The 16,016-nt window shown below is 36.1% G+C and overlaps 1 protein-coding gene and 1 pseudogene across 3 annotated transcripts in view; one reads left to right on the top strand and one right to left on the bottom strand.

Moving 5' to 3' along the window:
- Positions 1 to 16,016, top strand: part of FNBP1L (formin binding protein 1 like) — a 99,145-nt gene that overhangs the window by 61,023 nt on the left and 22,106 nt on the right. For all 3 annotated transcript variants that reach the window (XM_073896285.1, XM_073896286.1, XM_025872219.2), the window contains exons 3-7: positions 3,461 to 3,514; positions 4,730 to 4,877; positions 6,201 to 6,263; positions 11,710 to 11,814; positions 15,265 to 15,393. In XM_073896285.1, coding sequence (XP_073752386.1) covers positions 3,461 to 3,514; positions 4,730 to 4,877; positions 6,201 to 6,263; positions 11,710 to 11,814; positions 15,265 to 15,393 — 499 coding nt within the window. The remainder of the gene's footprint in view (positions 1 to 3,460; positions 3,515 to 4,729; positions 4,878 to 6,200; positions 6,264 to 11,709; positions 11,815 to 15,264; positions 15,394 to 16,016) is intronic.
- Positions 5,033 to 5,483, bottom strand: LOC112824396 (calmodulin-binding transcription activator 1 pseudogene; annotated as a pseudogene).

The following is a 16,016-nucleotide window of genomic DNA, read 5'->3' as shown; positions in this document are numbered from 1 at the left end:
GATTTTATTTATTTATTTGAGAGAGAGAGAATGAGAGATAGAGAGCACGAGAGGGAAGAGGGTCAGAGGGAGAAGCAGACTCCCTGCTCAGCAGGGAGCCCGATGTGGGACTCGATCCCGGGACTCCAGGATCATGACCTGAGCCAAAGGCAGTCGCTTAACCAACTGAGCCACCCAGGCGTCCCTTCCCCATTCTATTCTTTTAAACATTCTTTTTGCTTTTCAGCTTGATTTCCACTATTCTGTCTTCTAGATTGCTGATTTATTCTTCTGCTTCCTCTAGTGTGTTTTTCATTTCATTTTTTTGTATTTTTCAACTCTGGTTCTTTTTTTATATTTTCTAACTATTCAGATTCTGAGTTCATCTACTCTTCTCAAGTCTGGTAAGCTTCTTTATGACCATTATTTTGAATTCTTTATCCAGTAGATTGCCTATTTCTGTTCCATTTAGTCCTTTTTCTGAGATTTTGTGTTCTTTCATTTGGATCATATTCCTCTATTTCCTTGTTTTTGTCTGTTTCTCTGTGTTTGTTTCCATATGTGAGGTATGTCAGCTATGGCTCCTGGTCTTGAAAGCAGTGGTCTTAAGTAGAAAGTGTTCTGTGGGACACAGTAGTGCCACTTCCCCCTGCTCACCAGAACCATGCACTCCAGGAATATTCCCTGTGTGGGTTTTGTGCAGCCTCCTGTTGTGACTGGACTACAACACTGCTGGCTGAGAGGCCTGGTTGGCCTAGCTGGCCTGCTGTGAGTGTCCTGGTAGGCGGGGTTAGCTCCTGCTATAGCTGGCTGCCAGGCCCAGCTGTGACTGTTGCAGGCATGCTGAGGGGTGGAAGGCTGAGTGGCTGGGCTCCAAACCCTTCCCAGGACAGGAGTTGCTTTGGAGAGGTACTCTTCTGGCTAGGGTTGCCCACTGGGTGTGGTGGGGTGGTAGTTGTTTTGGGGGATGCTGGTTCTAACTGAGGCTGCCTGCCAGGTGTGGTGAGTGGGAACTGCTTTGGAGGGCTACCTGCCAGAGCAGTTAGGTTGAATGTGGTAGGTCTGCAAGGGAACACAGGGCTGGGTGAGCACAGCTACCAAAGTAGATGGAGAGTTTCAAAACTGGTGCCTGCCTTCTTAAGACCAAGTAGGCTGAAGGAGTGTGAGAAAAATGGTACCTGCCAGCACTTCCATTCCTGGAGAAAGTTCCTATGAATCCTTGCCCCTGTGCACACATCCTAAAATTAGTCAGTAAATGAAATCCTTTACGGGTGGCCCAGGCGCTTTTTAAACTTCTGCCTCTGTGCTGTATCTCCCAGTGATACAGACTCTTTGAAGAGTCTTGGTTTCCTATAGACTTCTCGCTCTCCCATAGTTAAGTCCTGCTGATTTCCAAAGCCAGATGTTATAGGGTCTTGTTTTCCTGTGCAGATCCCCAGAGTGGGAGGGTATTTTATGTGGGGCTTCATCCATTTGCTCCTCAGGGGGGACTTCTACACCTGTGATATCTCTACCACTTGTGCATTGCCATGATGGGGTTTTGGTTCCTGACTGTGTATCTGCCCCTAATATCCTTTTTGACGTGGCTTTTTCTGTATATCTTTAGTTGTAGAATAGGTGTTCTGCTAGTCTTGAGGTCATTCCCAGAGTTGCACTGTATATAGTTAGAGCCTTGAGTGTTGTGGGAAGAGAGAGGCTCAGGATCTTTCTTCTCCATCTTCCCCTCCTTTCTAGTAAAACTTTCAGTAAACAGGTATATATATGCAAGGCCTAAGGCTTTCATTCTGTACCTTACTTTACAACCAATGATGACTGTGAGTTTTTTTTAAAGAGATTTTATTTTATTTATTTATTTATTTATTTTAGAGAGAGCAAGCAGGGGGAGGGGCAGAAGGAGAGGGAGAGCAAGAATCTCAAGCCGACTCTGTGTTGAGCACAGAGCCTGACTCGGGGCTCAATCTCATGACCCTGAGATCATGACCTGAGCCAAAATCAAGAGTTGGATGCTTTACCAACTGAACCACCCACGTGCCCCGACTATGAGTTTATTTTGATTAATTCGGTAAATATTAACCCTTCTCAGTGTCTTGCCTGTTCTTTTCCCCTGTTGTTCAGGGTGTTAAGACCTCCTTCTGTTGTCTGTCATAGCACCCTTTGTATACTTTTATCATAGCATTTATTATGCTGTATATTGTAATTATTGGTATATGCTTATCTCCTTTCAGTAGAGTATAAATCTCTTGAGCATGGGTAGTCTCTCATCTCTAATGTTCCCAGTAGCTTGCCCAGTGCCTAGCATATAGTAGGTAATTATAGAATGAATAAGCTGAATTAAATGGAATGAATTGATGATTTGAGAATTAAGACAGTGATTCTTTTGAAATATTTATTTGAAAGACCATAGGGCCATTTATTTTATAAATGCCTACACGTTAAAACAGTGTATCTCATTATTTCTGTTGATGGACTAGTTTCTTTTTAAATTTCCAATCCATTGTGTATTAATGCTTTTGTAAAATACAGTAAAATTTTAATGCTAGGAAAATGACATAAAAGGAGACAAAATATAGGCACCAATTTTTTTATTAGATTCAACAGACAAAATTACTCTCAAGTTCTGTACTTAGCTTTTTGTGGATTGGCAACAGAGAGTCTGTGGACCTTTACTTGTCCATTGACCATATTTTGAGAACTGTACAAAGCACTGGTAAATGCTTTACAAATATTGTCCGCTTTAATTTTCATTACCCTGTAGGGTGTAGGTACTGTTATTGCCATTGTTAGGAAATTAGGCAAGTAAATTACCCAAGGACACATAGATGTCACACAAAACAGTTAGGATTCAAACCCAGGTAGTCCAGTCTGACTTCAGAGTCCATGTTCTAGTCTCGTTCTGAGTTTGCAAAGGTGAGATGAGGTAGCATTTTAGGCTGAGACTGTGTAGACTGAACACAGATGCAGGCAAAGAAAGTTACAAGTATAAATATAATTAATTTGTCTAAAGAGAATGTTAAGGGTCATATAAAAGCAGAGTTATGGAGGATACTGTTCTTTTATCCTGTTAGTGAGTCAGTATCTTGTTTACATGTTACCTTACTTAGTTCATATTAAAATTCCTGATTTGGAAAACAAAATAGTGATGATATTTCTTTGAAATACATGTCTTTTTGCTGTCACTCAGTTTCATATACTGAAATTTGTTCTATGTACTTTGTTTCTTCTTACCTCTTTCATTTGATAGCATAATCATCCAAATTATTATGATTACACTCATACACACACAAAAATAACACTTCTTTTTAACAGGTTATCAGTATTTCAAGAACAAAATGTAAGGATCATATGTTAATGGTAGTAGAGGATTATGTTGCTGTCCTGTTTTATGTCATTAAATTCTTGATATCATGAAATTGGCAACTTTTAGAATATGTTTCAACAGTAGTATTTTTTATACATTAAAAAACTTGTTTTCTTCCTATAGAAATCTGGTCAAGAAGTACTGTCCCAAACGTTCCTCCAAAGATGAAGAACCAAGGTAAATTATATACCTGTTTATTATTGCATATTGAAATTTAAAAAAAACTTGTATTTTTGTTATTTAGTAAAATAAATATGCTGTTAGCTCTTTATAATGTTTTTTTAAGTTTTAATTTAAAAAAATCACAGGTTTTTGAATAAGAAACTATTCTAATAAGAATGAATGTTTTAGTGGGCTCAGTTTTCTGAAATAGTTGGAAGTATGGGTTTCCAAGTAAAATGTGGACTGGGACTTGAGTGATTTAGTTTTCAAAAGAAAAGGGTATTTTCCCCTTTATTTTGTAATTGTTAGCTTGTTATATTCTTGCTTCTACTCTTACAGGTATTAAAACAGTTTGGCTGGTTAGTTTAAAGGGATATCGAAACGGAATGAGGTTTTCAGAGTAACCTTGGAGCTCTGAATAAAAGTTTAGGAATTGCTTATGAGCTTTTTGGTAGTCTTAAGCAGGCATATGTGGATGGCTCTAAAATACAGAAACAAAGAGACTAGCCTTAGAACAACTTTGTATATAATTGTTAGTTGTTAGGATTCTTAGGTTTAGTGTTAATGGAGTACTGAGTTACTTGCTTTCTACTGAAAGAGTGTTCGGGCAGTGTATTTAGAGTAGATCTATACATGTTAATACAGCAATTCTCTTTGTTTCTCTCCTTCCCTCCACATGCATTTTTTTACCCTTATTGCCCCTTTTTACTCCTCTTTGGTGCCAACCATAATGGCACTTCCATTCAGGATGTGGGCAGGCATATAAGTAGCTGTATCCAGAGCTGATAGCAAAATTGTTCTATAGATCAGCCATCGAAATGCATTTGAGTGGTATGATTGACAGGTTCTGTCCTCGAGAGCAAGCACATCATCTCTGCAACAGGTTCAGCTGCCAGTCCTAGGAATCCAAGCTCATTCCCCAGCTCAGGCCAGTCAATTGGCTACTTAAGAGATTCCAGTATGCCAAAAGAGCCTGCAGGTAGTATTACTATTTTTTGACCCCATATACCCCTTTATTTATAAATTAAGACTACTCGAAGATATCCAAACATACACAACTTGAGTTAAATATGGTATTCTTTTCATACAAAGTTAATTTGGAGCTACCAGTGGAGAGTTAGGTTGAATATGTTAAAATGTGTCAAATGTCAGGCTCATCCATACCTCACAGAAAATATTTGTAAAGAAAAAATACATAAATTTCACCATTTTTTAATATGTTTTTGTCAGGTTTACCTCGTGTATAGCCTTTTTTAACATCCTTAACGAGTTAAATGACTATGCAGGACAGCGAGAAGTAGTAGCAGAAGAAATGGCGCACAGAGTTTATGGTGAATTAATGAGATATGCTCATGATCTGAAAACTGAAAGAAAAATGGTAATTATTGTTTTCATCCAGCTATATAGTATATGAAATATTTTCACATAATTACTTTGCTTTTTAAAGTAATGTTCAGTATAAACTGATTTTCTATTTTAATTTCTTTTTTTATTTTAAAAACTGAAATGAATTTTAATACAGAAAATGACAGCATTTTGCAAATTTATCGCTCAAAGGGGTATCTCTATTTGAGGAAATCAGCGTGTTACACTTTGAGAGATGAAATGTTACAGCTTGTACACCAAAATTAAAAAATGAAATTAAATTAAAAAATGAAATGGTTACCAAGGTAATGCAGGTCAGGGGATCAAAGGTGAAGGGTCACACGTTATTAAAAAGAAATCCAAAAGGAGGGCTGCATCATGATCTCTCATTAGTGTTCCACCGGTGCCTCTCTTTGGGTAAACTTGAACATTTCGGCAGACATTCAAGCAGCTTTTTCGGTAAAAAGATTTTTACATGACTGCTATTGCTGTTCCCATGATCATCTTCTAGAGGTGGCACGGTGTTGAGAACACAGTAGGTGCTAGTTCCGCAGAATACACTTTAGGAAACGTTCTTCCGACTTGTTTTCGGCAGCCATTTCCCCCCCGCGCGCCACATTCTTCTCCTACCTCGCGACCGGGACCACAGCGTGCGCCTCGTACCGCCGCCCTATTTTAATTTCTTTTAGCTAAAATTATCTTAAGATACTCTTGCTAATTTGTGATCCTTTTGGATTTAAGACCAAGATTTTGGTAACCTACAGCCCATGGGCCAAATCTAGCTTACTGCCTGTTTTTCTTAGTTCCCATGAGCTAAGAATGGTTTGTATATTTTGGATAGTTGAAAAGAAAATCAAAAGACTGTTTCATGGCATGTGAAAATTGTTTGAAATTCACGTCTCAGTGACTGTAATTAAAGTTTTATTGAAACAGACCCACACTTATTTACTTATGTATTTCCTGTGGCTGCTTTTGTATTATATCAGCAAAGTTGAGTATTTGTAACCGAGACCACATGGCTTGCAAAACTTAAGATATTTATATCTGACCCTTTATAGAAGACATTTGTCAACCCCTATTCAAGACAAATCATACATTTTTCTAGAGATTATATCTGTCTTAAAGGATATACTTAAAGTATTCAGATAATACTTATTAAATGCATTTTAGAGAGTTTTGCTTTACTAATAGTCTCTTCCTAAGTGTTGATAAAGTTATATAATTAGTACGTTGAAAAAATAAAGTGAAAAATAAAGGTTTTTTGGGATTTTTAGACTTTTAGTATTTAAATCTAATTTTTTGTTTGTTTTATTTGTTTTGTGGTTATGATCTTCAGCATCTTCAAGAGGGACGGAAAGCTCAACAGTACCTTGACATGTGCTGGAAACAGATGGATAATGTGAGTTACAGTGTTTTCATGCTTGTAAAGTTTTGTAGACTAGTTTAGCTTCAAATTCTCCTATACTTCACATCTTTTGAGTTTAATATTTCTCGATGTATTTATAAATATTTAACATTGGCGTAAAGAATATGAGATCATTTTGTCATTTTTCTTTTTTTTTTTCCTATATGGCTTTATACTTGTACCAACTCCGTAATCTTCAGATAACTCTAAAAGCTTAGGAGTATACTTTTTTATTTTTGTAATAGTTACTATAAAATATTGATAGAAGGTAGGGGTAATGAGAGTATTAATAGTGCCTGGGTGGCTCATTTGGTTAGGCGTCTGCGTTTGGCTCGGGTCATGATCCCAGGGTCCTGGGATTGAGCCCCACATCGGGCTCCCTGCTCAGCAGAAAGCCTGCTTCTCCCTCTCCCGCTCCCCCTGCTTGTGTTCCCTCTTTCGCTGTCTCTCTCTCTGTCAAATAAATAAATAAAATCTTTAAAAAAAAAAGTGATGTATCTCAGAAGACCATTTGACAGAAACTGAGGGGACCTAGATTCTAGTTCTGCCTTTTGTGATTTCTCTTGATTTCATCTTTAGCATATGAAAAATGAAGACAGTGGACTAGATTATATGAAATGTTTCTTCCAGTTCAGTGATTCTGTAATAATGTAAATATTCCTAGTACTGGGCTCCTGGTCATAGACCGTTCAAATTGTAGGAAAGAAAATACTTGATAGTATTTATAGGTAAAATTATAAAAGTATAATAATTATTTACTATAAAAACTTTCCAAGGGTAGGGGCGCCTGGGTGACTCAGTTGGTTGAGTGGCTGACTCTTAATTTCAGCTCAAGTTGTGATCCTCAGGGTCCTAGAATCGAGCTGAGCGGGGAGCCTGCTTCAGAATTTCTCTCCCTCTCCCTCTGCTCCTCTCCGGCTCTCCCTCTCTCAAATAAAAAAATCTTTAAAAAAATCCCAGACTTCAAGGGTGCTTGCTAATGTGCTTTCTCTTAAATGTACTGGCATACAGTCATTTGGAAAACAAGATGTCTACATAGAACATTGTCTGCTTTCCTTAAAATTCTCTACCACATGTTCTGTAGTATAAGATTAATATTCCTTTTGGGGGCACCTGGGTGGCTCAGTTGGTTGAGTGTCTTACTCTTGGTTTCAGCTCAGGTGCGTTGGGCTCCCCACTGAGTGCAGAGTTTGCTTCAGATTCTTTCTCCCTCTCCCTCCCCCTCTGCCCTTCCCTACTCTCACAGGCTCGTTCTCTCTAATACATAAATAAAATCTTAAAAAAATATATTCTTTTTGAACTCTCAGGTTAGTAAGCAGCTTATTCTTTACTCTTTTACTTGCATATTTTTATTATGGACACTGTATTCGAAAGGATTTTTTTCCATGTCAATTTAGTTTGTTAAATTAATTTAGTTTGGGAAACGGACTTTAAAGTTTAAGATTAGAAAAAACCTCATGTATATACGTGTTTTTGGCCTTTTTTTCTTTTTTTTAAAATCACATCAGAGCTTCAAATCACATTCTAAGAGTAAAGTCTTGCTATATAAATGTCACTGATACAAGATTCTAGGCACTAGTGCTGATTGAGAATTCTTATATTAATAGTCCCTTTCATTTTCGTTTTCATTTTCATTCTAACTGGTTTTAACAGGACTTTTAGGAGTGTTTACATTTATTAAATTTTAATTTACCTTAACTAGCATTCTTAGTATCTGTCACCTAATGAGTGTGTATATATGTGTGTTTTCATATACACATAATAATAGACTCCTACACTTCTGAGTCACTGGTCCCTTTAAAAACTTGTGTTGGCACAAATTATTCCTGTTAATATGTGCTGACTTGCCTTTAGAACAGTTGGCAGTTACTAAGCAAAAGTTAGAGGGGTCGTAAGAAAGAAGCATTGAAAAAAAATGTGGGAGTGATTTCTTTAAGTCTTTAACAATACCTTTAAAGATGAGTTCAGCTTAACTCATGTTTATTGAAAGCATCCTTGACATGTACTGAGTCCTGGTATAGAAGTGAACAGTGGAAAAAAAAAAGTGAATAGTGACATAGTCCTTGTTTTTGTGGAGCCTGCAGTCTAGTGAGGGAGACAGACAAATAAAATTTTTGTGGAATGTGTAGAAATATGTGCAGGATCCCATTTCTTAGTTTTCTATCTTCCTGTTTAATCAAGAAAATGAAATTGCAAAATTCCTAACATTTTTGAAATAATTGAGAGGAGATTTAAAGAAGTGGGAGAGGCAGGCTGAATTAGTGACAGAGTATTGAAAATTGAGAAAAATAGTTTAAAAAGACAGTTATTAACCCCAGGATAATGAAAATAGGCCACACTGGCATTTAAGATGAGGGCAGAAGAGAGTAGCCTACAAAGATTTTGAAGGAATAGTGAGAGATTACCAAGATTAAAGTATCAAAGATGCTAGGTCTATCAGGCGGCTCAGGTAACAGAGCATGCAGATTTATAAGAACAGAGCTCAGAAATGGAGCAGTTTCAGAGTTGGTCAGTAGCTCAGTGATGTCACTAAAGCTGCTTCTCCTTTCTCTGTCCACTTTTTATGTCTTGACCATGTTGGCTTTTTCCCCAGGCTTGTCCCCTTATGGTCAACAGTCAACTTAAGCTGCCAAGCACCACATCCTCATTCAGCTGCATGCGGAAGCAGGAAAAAGAGGGCGTCTCTCTTCTAACTGTTCCTTTTTATCAGGGAGGGAAAACTTTCAGAAAATCCCCAGCAGACTTCCTAATGGGTGCCTTTGACAGGATTAGATTACTTGACCATGCTCCCGCTGTGGGGAGGCTGGTAAAGCAAGTATCAGCTATTTTCAGCCTTTACACTGGGAGATGGGCTCTTCTAAGAAGAGGTGGGGGAGGTATGTCTGGTTCTAGCTATATGACAGTTTGAGCTAACTCAGAAACCTCTTGGCTACAAATACTTAGATATAATAGCTAAACTGTTTTTTATTGTATTTTTTAAGTTCTTAGAGCTGAGAGAAAGGGAGATCTGTAACTGCTGGAAATTAAGGGTAAACTAGAAGCCAGAGCAATAGGTATATGATACAGTGGCATTTGAAGAATGAAGGCAGAGGTATTGGAGTGTGGTGGTTTATTGGACCTTGCTAAGGGCTTAAGTTTTAATATACAGGGACAGAGATGATGTTTTAGCTCTATATGTTGTAGAGAGTTGGAACTGATACCCCTGTATAAAGTTTTGAACCTTCAAAGGACTAACCCTCTAGTAAAAGATGGACTATACGAACTCTGCCCACTGGTCAAGGAAGGCAGCAAAGAAACTTGTCTCTATCTGAAGGTCAAAGGAGGAGAGGTATCTTGTGAAAAATTTAAACCTTGACCTGGTAGTTAAGAGGTTTGGAACCCAAATTTGTCCCATTTATAATTTTGTAATCCCCAAGATAAATTGACATCTAACTTGTTCTAATAAGGGGGTTAGGTACATAGAAAATGTTGACATCCTCTGCTTTCTTCTGAGCGATTCTGAGAATACAGGTAGCAGGGGATATGTTTTTCCAGGTAAGAAATTGAGGCGTCTCCTCTGGGGAATCTAACTAGCTTGAGAGAAAAGACTTACAGGTAACAATAGTAGGGTTTCTCCAAGGAAACTACCTGGCCATATTACCCTAGAGGAAGAGACAATAATCCTCAAGCCCCACGTGTGGAACTTTCAGTTGGCTTTTAAAATAAGAACAGATAGGCAAGGATCCTCATACATTTAGAGAAAACAACTAATGTAAATACTAAAGACCAAAACTAATATGGGGGTGGGGAGGGTAGCAGCTTTGAAGAAACAGTGAATGTGAAAGGAAATAGAAAATAGCAAAAACAAGCAAAACATATGAAACACTATTAATATTGAAAGGGAATAGAGAAGATACTACATCTGTGAAATAGGAATAAGATGCTGTCAAAGGAACATACAAAGAACTTTAGAATAGCAGAAATTAAAAACTCACTTAGAAAAAATAAAATTAAAGAAATCTCTAAAAGTAGATAGAAGTTGAAAATACAAGAAAAGTAGAGGGTTCATCCTGTAGGTTCATTTTCAAAATAATAAGCATTCTAAAAAAGAGAAAACATTGAAAATGGACAGACAAAAATAATTTAAGAAAATTTTCCCAGAACAGAAAGACATGAGTTTCCAGATGGAAAGGATTTTCTAGGTGCTCCGCACAGTGGACTCACAGCAAGACATACCTCCATGAAATTTCAGAACAGTTAGGAGAGAGAGAAAGAAGATCCTTACCAGCCTCCAGAGAGGAAAACAAAACAAACATGTTTTATGCAAAGGATCAGGAATCAGAATGGGATCAGGAAGCCAGAAGATAGTGGATTAGTTAGTACTTTTACATTTCTGAAGAAAGACCGTTTCAGACAGCATCATACCCAGCCAATTTTTATCAATTAAAAGTGATGGTAAAGGTATTTTCAGCCATGGAGATGTGAAAAGTTATCTCCCGCAAATCTTTTAGGAAGCTATTGCTAAATGTGTTCTAGCAAAATAAGGAAATGAACCAAGAAAGGGGAAGGTGTGGAACTGGGAAATACGAATTTCAAATCAAAGGGGAGGTGAAAGGAATCTCTGCGATGATGGTGAAGGGAATTTTTAAGGAAGCAGCTATGCAATAGGTCTAGTTTCTATAAGCAGTCCAAATTTCAATAGGTCAAAGCCTTTGGAAGAGATTTCATTAAGAAAATAAAATGGATAGAATTCTGAATATGTTTGAATTAACTGAGGAGAGATTTTTAAAGAACTGTGTACACTAGGGTGGAATTAGAAAAAAATACGTTGAAAACTAAGCAAAGGTAAAAAAAGAAATTAAGTCCAGGAATTAAAAAAAAAGTATGCCGGGAAGGAAATATGGTACATATCACATGGCTCTCTTGTGAATAGCTTTTACAAAGTCATAGTAATTTGAATTAAGTAAAAATTTTAAAGGCCTGGTTCTGGGCTAACGGTATTCCTGAGACTCCTGGAAGAAACAATATGAAGTCACTTTGGAGGGACATTTCCACATTCCACCACAAAAAAATGAAAACAAGCAAACACCAAAACCAACCAGCCAAACAAACCTACAAAACCAAACACAAAACAGCAAACAAACCAAAAAAGTCCTGCTGAAGGTGAGCTTATAATAAAAAATTACCAAAAAATGTGATTTTTTTTTTCTTATTGGCAAACGATGAGGTATATTATAAATATTAACTCAGTCATGCCAATGTTTTTTTTCCTAGACAGTCTGTAGTGTCTGATATTTAAGTCACATGGATTGATTGTAATACTAACATTTCTTTTCTAATTTAGAGAAATTTTATTTTTAGTGTGTAATTCTATACAATATATAGTGGCAGCATTTTAAATTTATTTTTTAATGAGAAATTAATTTTATTTCTCAGTGTGATATTTTAATTTTTTAAACAGAGTAAAAAGAAATTTGAAAGAGAATGTAGAGAGGCAGAAAAGGCACAACAGAGTTATGAAAGATTGGATAATGATACTAATGCAACCAAGGCGGATGTTGAAAAGGTAAGAAACAATCCAAACTAACTTTGATATCAAAACATCATTACTTGCATATGGAGGGTAGTTAAAATATTTGTATTGGTAGTTTCCCCAAGAGAAAAACTATGTCTAAATCTAAAATATACAAATATTTGTGTACTTTAAATCACAAGTTAGTCTGAGAAAGTAGTTAATATGTGTTACTTTATTGTAATGTCTTAACTGCATTCAGAATGCGTAGGAAAGACATGATTGCTATTGAGAATGAGTTTCTATCTGATTCCAAAACAGAATAGAAAGTCTAAGGTAAGTTGATGGGGTGTGCAAGTGGGAGTTGGGTAGTGTGCTTCCCCAACTTGACACAAGGCAAAACAAGATCAGAGTGTCAGAGGTATGTGATGTTAGTTGTTTATGTGTTTGTTTCACTCATTCATTCATTTTGGGAAGCTGAACTCTCTTGTCACTAACTGATCTGGGTCAGGTGTTCTGTAACATAACTATTTGTCGGATCAGTCCTGTAACTGCTGCTGCTTTGCTTTTCCTTCTCCGCTGCTGTATGCTCTTTATCTTAGAACATTTGACATAGTGATAGAGTTGACATGTTGGGATTTTGAAATACAATTGAACCCTACTCCACATTTTTGTATATACAAAGGCCCACCATTTGTATATTTTCAGTTTAGGATTTTATAATTCTCTATGCGATTAGAACAAGAAAAAAGTAAAAAGGAGGGGAGGAGTAATTTATTTTCTGCATTCCATTTTCTTTACCGCTTAAAAGCTATAAAATTATATAAAATCGAGATTTTGCAAATACCTTAAAGGCCTTCTAGTATAACTTGTGAGGCTTTTATGTTTTTCTACCTGATTTTTAATGACTTTAAACCTCTAATGATAGTAAGTTCCATCTCGTTGGAAATAAACAGTCTTAAGGCAGTTTGTTCTTTTTTCTCCCCCCAACTCTAACATTTCCTTACATTGATCTCACTCATCCCGCTGTTTAGTTTTAATTTCTTTGAGGTACCAGAAAAGTATCAAATCTGTATTTTCCTCATTATAGCTTTTCAGGTATTTGTAGCAGATTCTCTACCCTTAGATAAACCATTGTGTTTCTTTGTTCTATGTAGGAAATAGCTTCAAGTTACCTTTCATTATAAGTATTTTCCTTTGGATACCTATTAATTTGTCAATATCCCACATAAATTATGTTACTTCCAATGGGATGTAATAATCTAGCTATGGTCTTATCGGTCCTGAGTTTGATTACCTCCCTTGTTTTGAACACCAAATTTATGTTAATTATGGCCTAAATGTATATCGACTTTTTGGGCAATTACATTGTTTGGATGGACTCCCATTGAGTTTATGGTTAACCCAATGTTTTTTCACATATGGTATGAGAACATGTGTCTCAGAACTTGTACTGTTGGTATTTTAAATGCATATGTACATCTCTATCAGTTACTAGACTTAACTCTGCTGTTTAGATTTTGGACACATAATGTGTGTCACATGTGATAACACAAATAATGTGTTATCATTATTTGATAAAAATGTGGACCACAACAGTTGGAAACGGCACTGTTTTATACATGGGAGACATCCTTGCTGGTTGACACTGGTTCCAACTCCTTTGACCAAACATTGATTGAATATATAATTTATGTACTAGACAAGTTAAGGAACTCTTTAACTGGACTCTTCATTTAACTTATTTTTTCATTTTGTCCGTAAAGATATCTTTAGAGACTAATTAGACATTTTGAAATCCAGATATAATGTGTTTAACCTAACTTAAGAATTTTAACGTTTACAGTTTTTTATGCTCATTTATTTGTAGTCTCCTTACTTAGAAAATTTGGAAAACTTTGAGGATTTGCTTTCTTGAGGAACTATAGAGTAGAGGAATTCTGTTGTAAGTGACCAGGGAGGGAAGGGAACATAGTTTCAACTGAGCAACTACTGATAAAAAGTTAAAAAAAAAAAAAAGGTGAAGAGGGAGCAAGCCAGTTACTGATCTTCCTTAAGAAAAGGAAGGCAGTTGCACAGCATACATATACCATACCACTCCTGAACTGTACACTTAGAAATGATTAAGATGGTCAGTTTTATGTTAGTGTATTGTGTGTTTTACCACAATTAAACATTTAAAAGATTTTTTAATGCAATGTTAAAAAAGAGAGAGAGAAGGCAGTTAGTATGAAGCCCACAGTACGCCAGAGGAGAATTCAGTTGTATTAGCTTTCTAGCCTTATACTTCTACATACCCTATGGAACCTTTGCCCTAGGCTTTGGGAATCACAGCCAGTGACTTTAGAACAGGAGCGGTTTCTCCTGACAGAACCATTGTGGGTAGGGAATAATTTAGAATACTATATTCCATCATAGTTTGTGGGAGCAGGGAGAAAGGGGGAAGAAATAAATGAATGTGTACTTAAGGTCCCAGGTTGGAACTTCAAATGTATTTTTCTGTAGAAATATTTTGGGCTGTGGTGTTTAGTTTCCGTAGCACTTAAGTATTGTAATCTTCAAGTACACTGTGGATTAAATGCATTTTTGTGGGCTTATTTGGTATCTTGGCTACCATGTAATTCCATAGGTCAGTTTGTTTCTGAGTTCAGAATAACTGACTTGTGGACCTCCTGTTAGAAGGTTAGAGACTACATTTGCAGAAAGGGGAATTAAAATATTGAAGTTTATTCACGATGTACTTTACAATTTCCAAAGCACTGTCGTATAACATGATTTATTCCTTGGAACACTGAAAAATTGAGGTCAGTTCTTATTTTGTTTTTTTCTTATTACTTTAGAACAATTGAGAAATTTATTTAGATTCTCTTTCATTAAATCTAGAATTAATGATTTTACATTAAGTTTGTATTCTAACATTCTTATCAGTGTAGATGATGCTAACCTGACTCAGTCAAAAAGCATTTCTATAAGACCTTGAGATGAACGGAACTGTATTCTAAATAAACATTTTTTAAAGTACTTCTGGTTTTGTATAGAGCTGGAAATTATTGTTGAGTATTACTTTATCCAATATTAACATTTTTATCATTATTTGGTTTCACTCTGGTTCTAGTTGGATATAAGTGGATTATGTTTAAAGGAATGTTTCACTACTAACTTTAACTATCTAAAATATTTCTGTACTGATTTTCCCTTCTGATTAAGAGCATCCTATTTCAAGTCAAGCCATAATGTCATTTATTTAATTTTAAAAAGTCTGGATTTGGTAAGCAGAAACTTTATTTGAACAGATTGTTGCAAGGGGGAGGACTGTTGTAGTAAGAGAAAGAGAATGTTGCAAAGGAGAGTGCTCTGACCAGAAGATCTGCAAGCATCTCCTCAAATTTTAAATGATACTAATAGAAAAAGTCTGGTTTTAGTGTGACTTTTAGAGAAGCGAATTAGCTATAATTTTTTCGTTGTTATTTTTGTTGGTAATGATTTGGACCAATTTGTCTCTAGGCCAAACAGCAGTTGAATCTGCGTACACATATGGCTGATGAAAATAAAAATGAATATGCGGCACAGTTACAGAACTTTAATGGAGAACAACACAAACATTTCTACGTAGTGATTCCTCAGATTTACAAGGTAAAGTTTAGGTATATGAAATTAATGTAGTTTTAGAGTTGGAAGAACTATTCTTTAAATGTAAAACTTGAATTTCAGGAATCAACCAGCATGTTTCTAGATTTACTAGTCATCAGAATTAGTGATACGAACTTCCTTTATGATTATAGATTTGAAAAGTAAATTTTTCCTAACTTTGAAATCACAAATTTTCCTATAGATTTATTATTAGTGTAATAAACAGTTCACTAAAACAATGACATTTTCTAGATAAAGTTTAATACCATGTCACTGAGCATTAGGACATGGGGAATTCACTGGAATTGTACATTGTAATCTGCTTGACAAGAATTGGGATGTAGCTTTTTGACACTATACCAGAATCATTGGCATTACTCCACGTAGCAGAAATAAATCTTATGAAATGTATTTATTAGCCCGGTTTTTACCTGCTTGTCTTCCTAGCTGCCAGATCATAAATGTAATTCAGGCCATAAGTTTCCTTACAAATCCCATCCATTATCACTTGATGATAAACAGTTGCCAAACAGCCTGAGATAAAAACCCAGAATTTACATGATGGTTAAGTTATTTACTGCTTATTCTAGAAAGACAAGAAATTAGAGAAAACATTTTAGGTGAAA

Source organism: Callorhinus ursinus, unplaced genomic scaffold, assembly GCF_003265705.2.
Source record: "Callorhinus ursinus isolate GAN/ISIS: 27379988/994484 unplaced genomic scaffold, GSC_fseal_2.0 scaffold9, whole genome shotgun sequence".
Lineage (NCBI taxonomy): Eukaryota > Metazoa > Chordata > Mammalia > Carnivora > Otariidae > Callorhinus > Callorhinus ursinus.
This window is presented reverse-complemented; position numbering and strand designations above follow the sequence as displayed.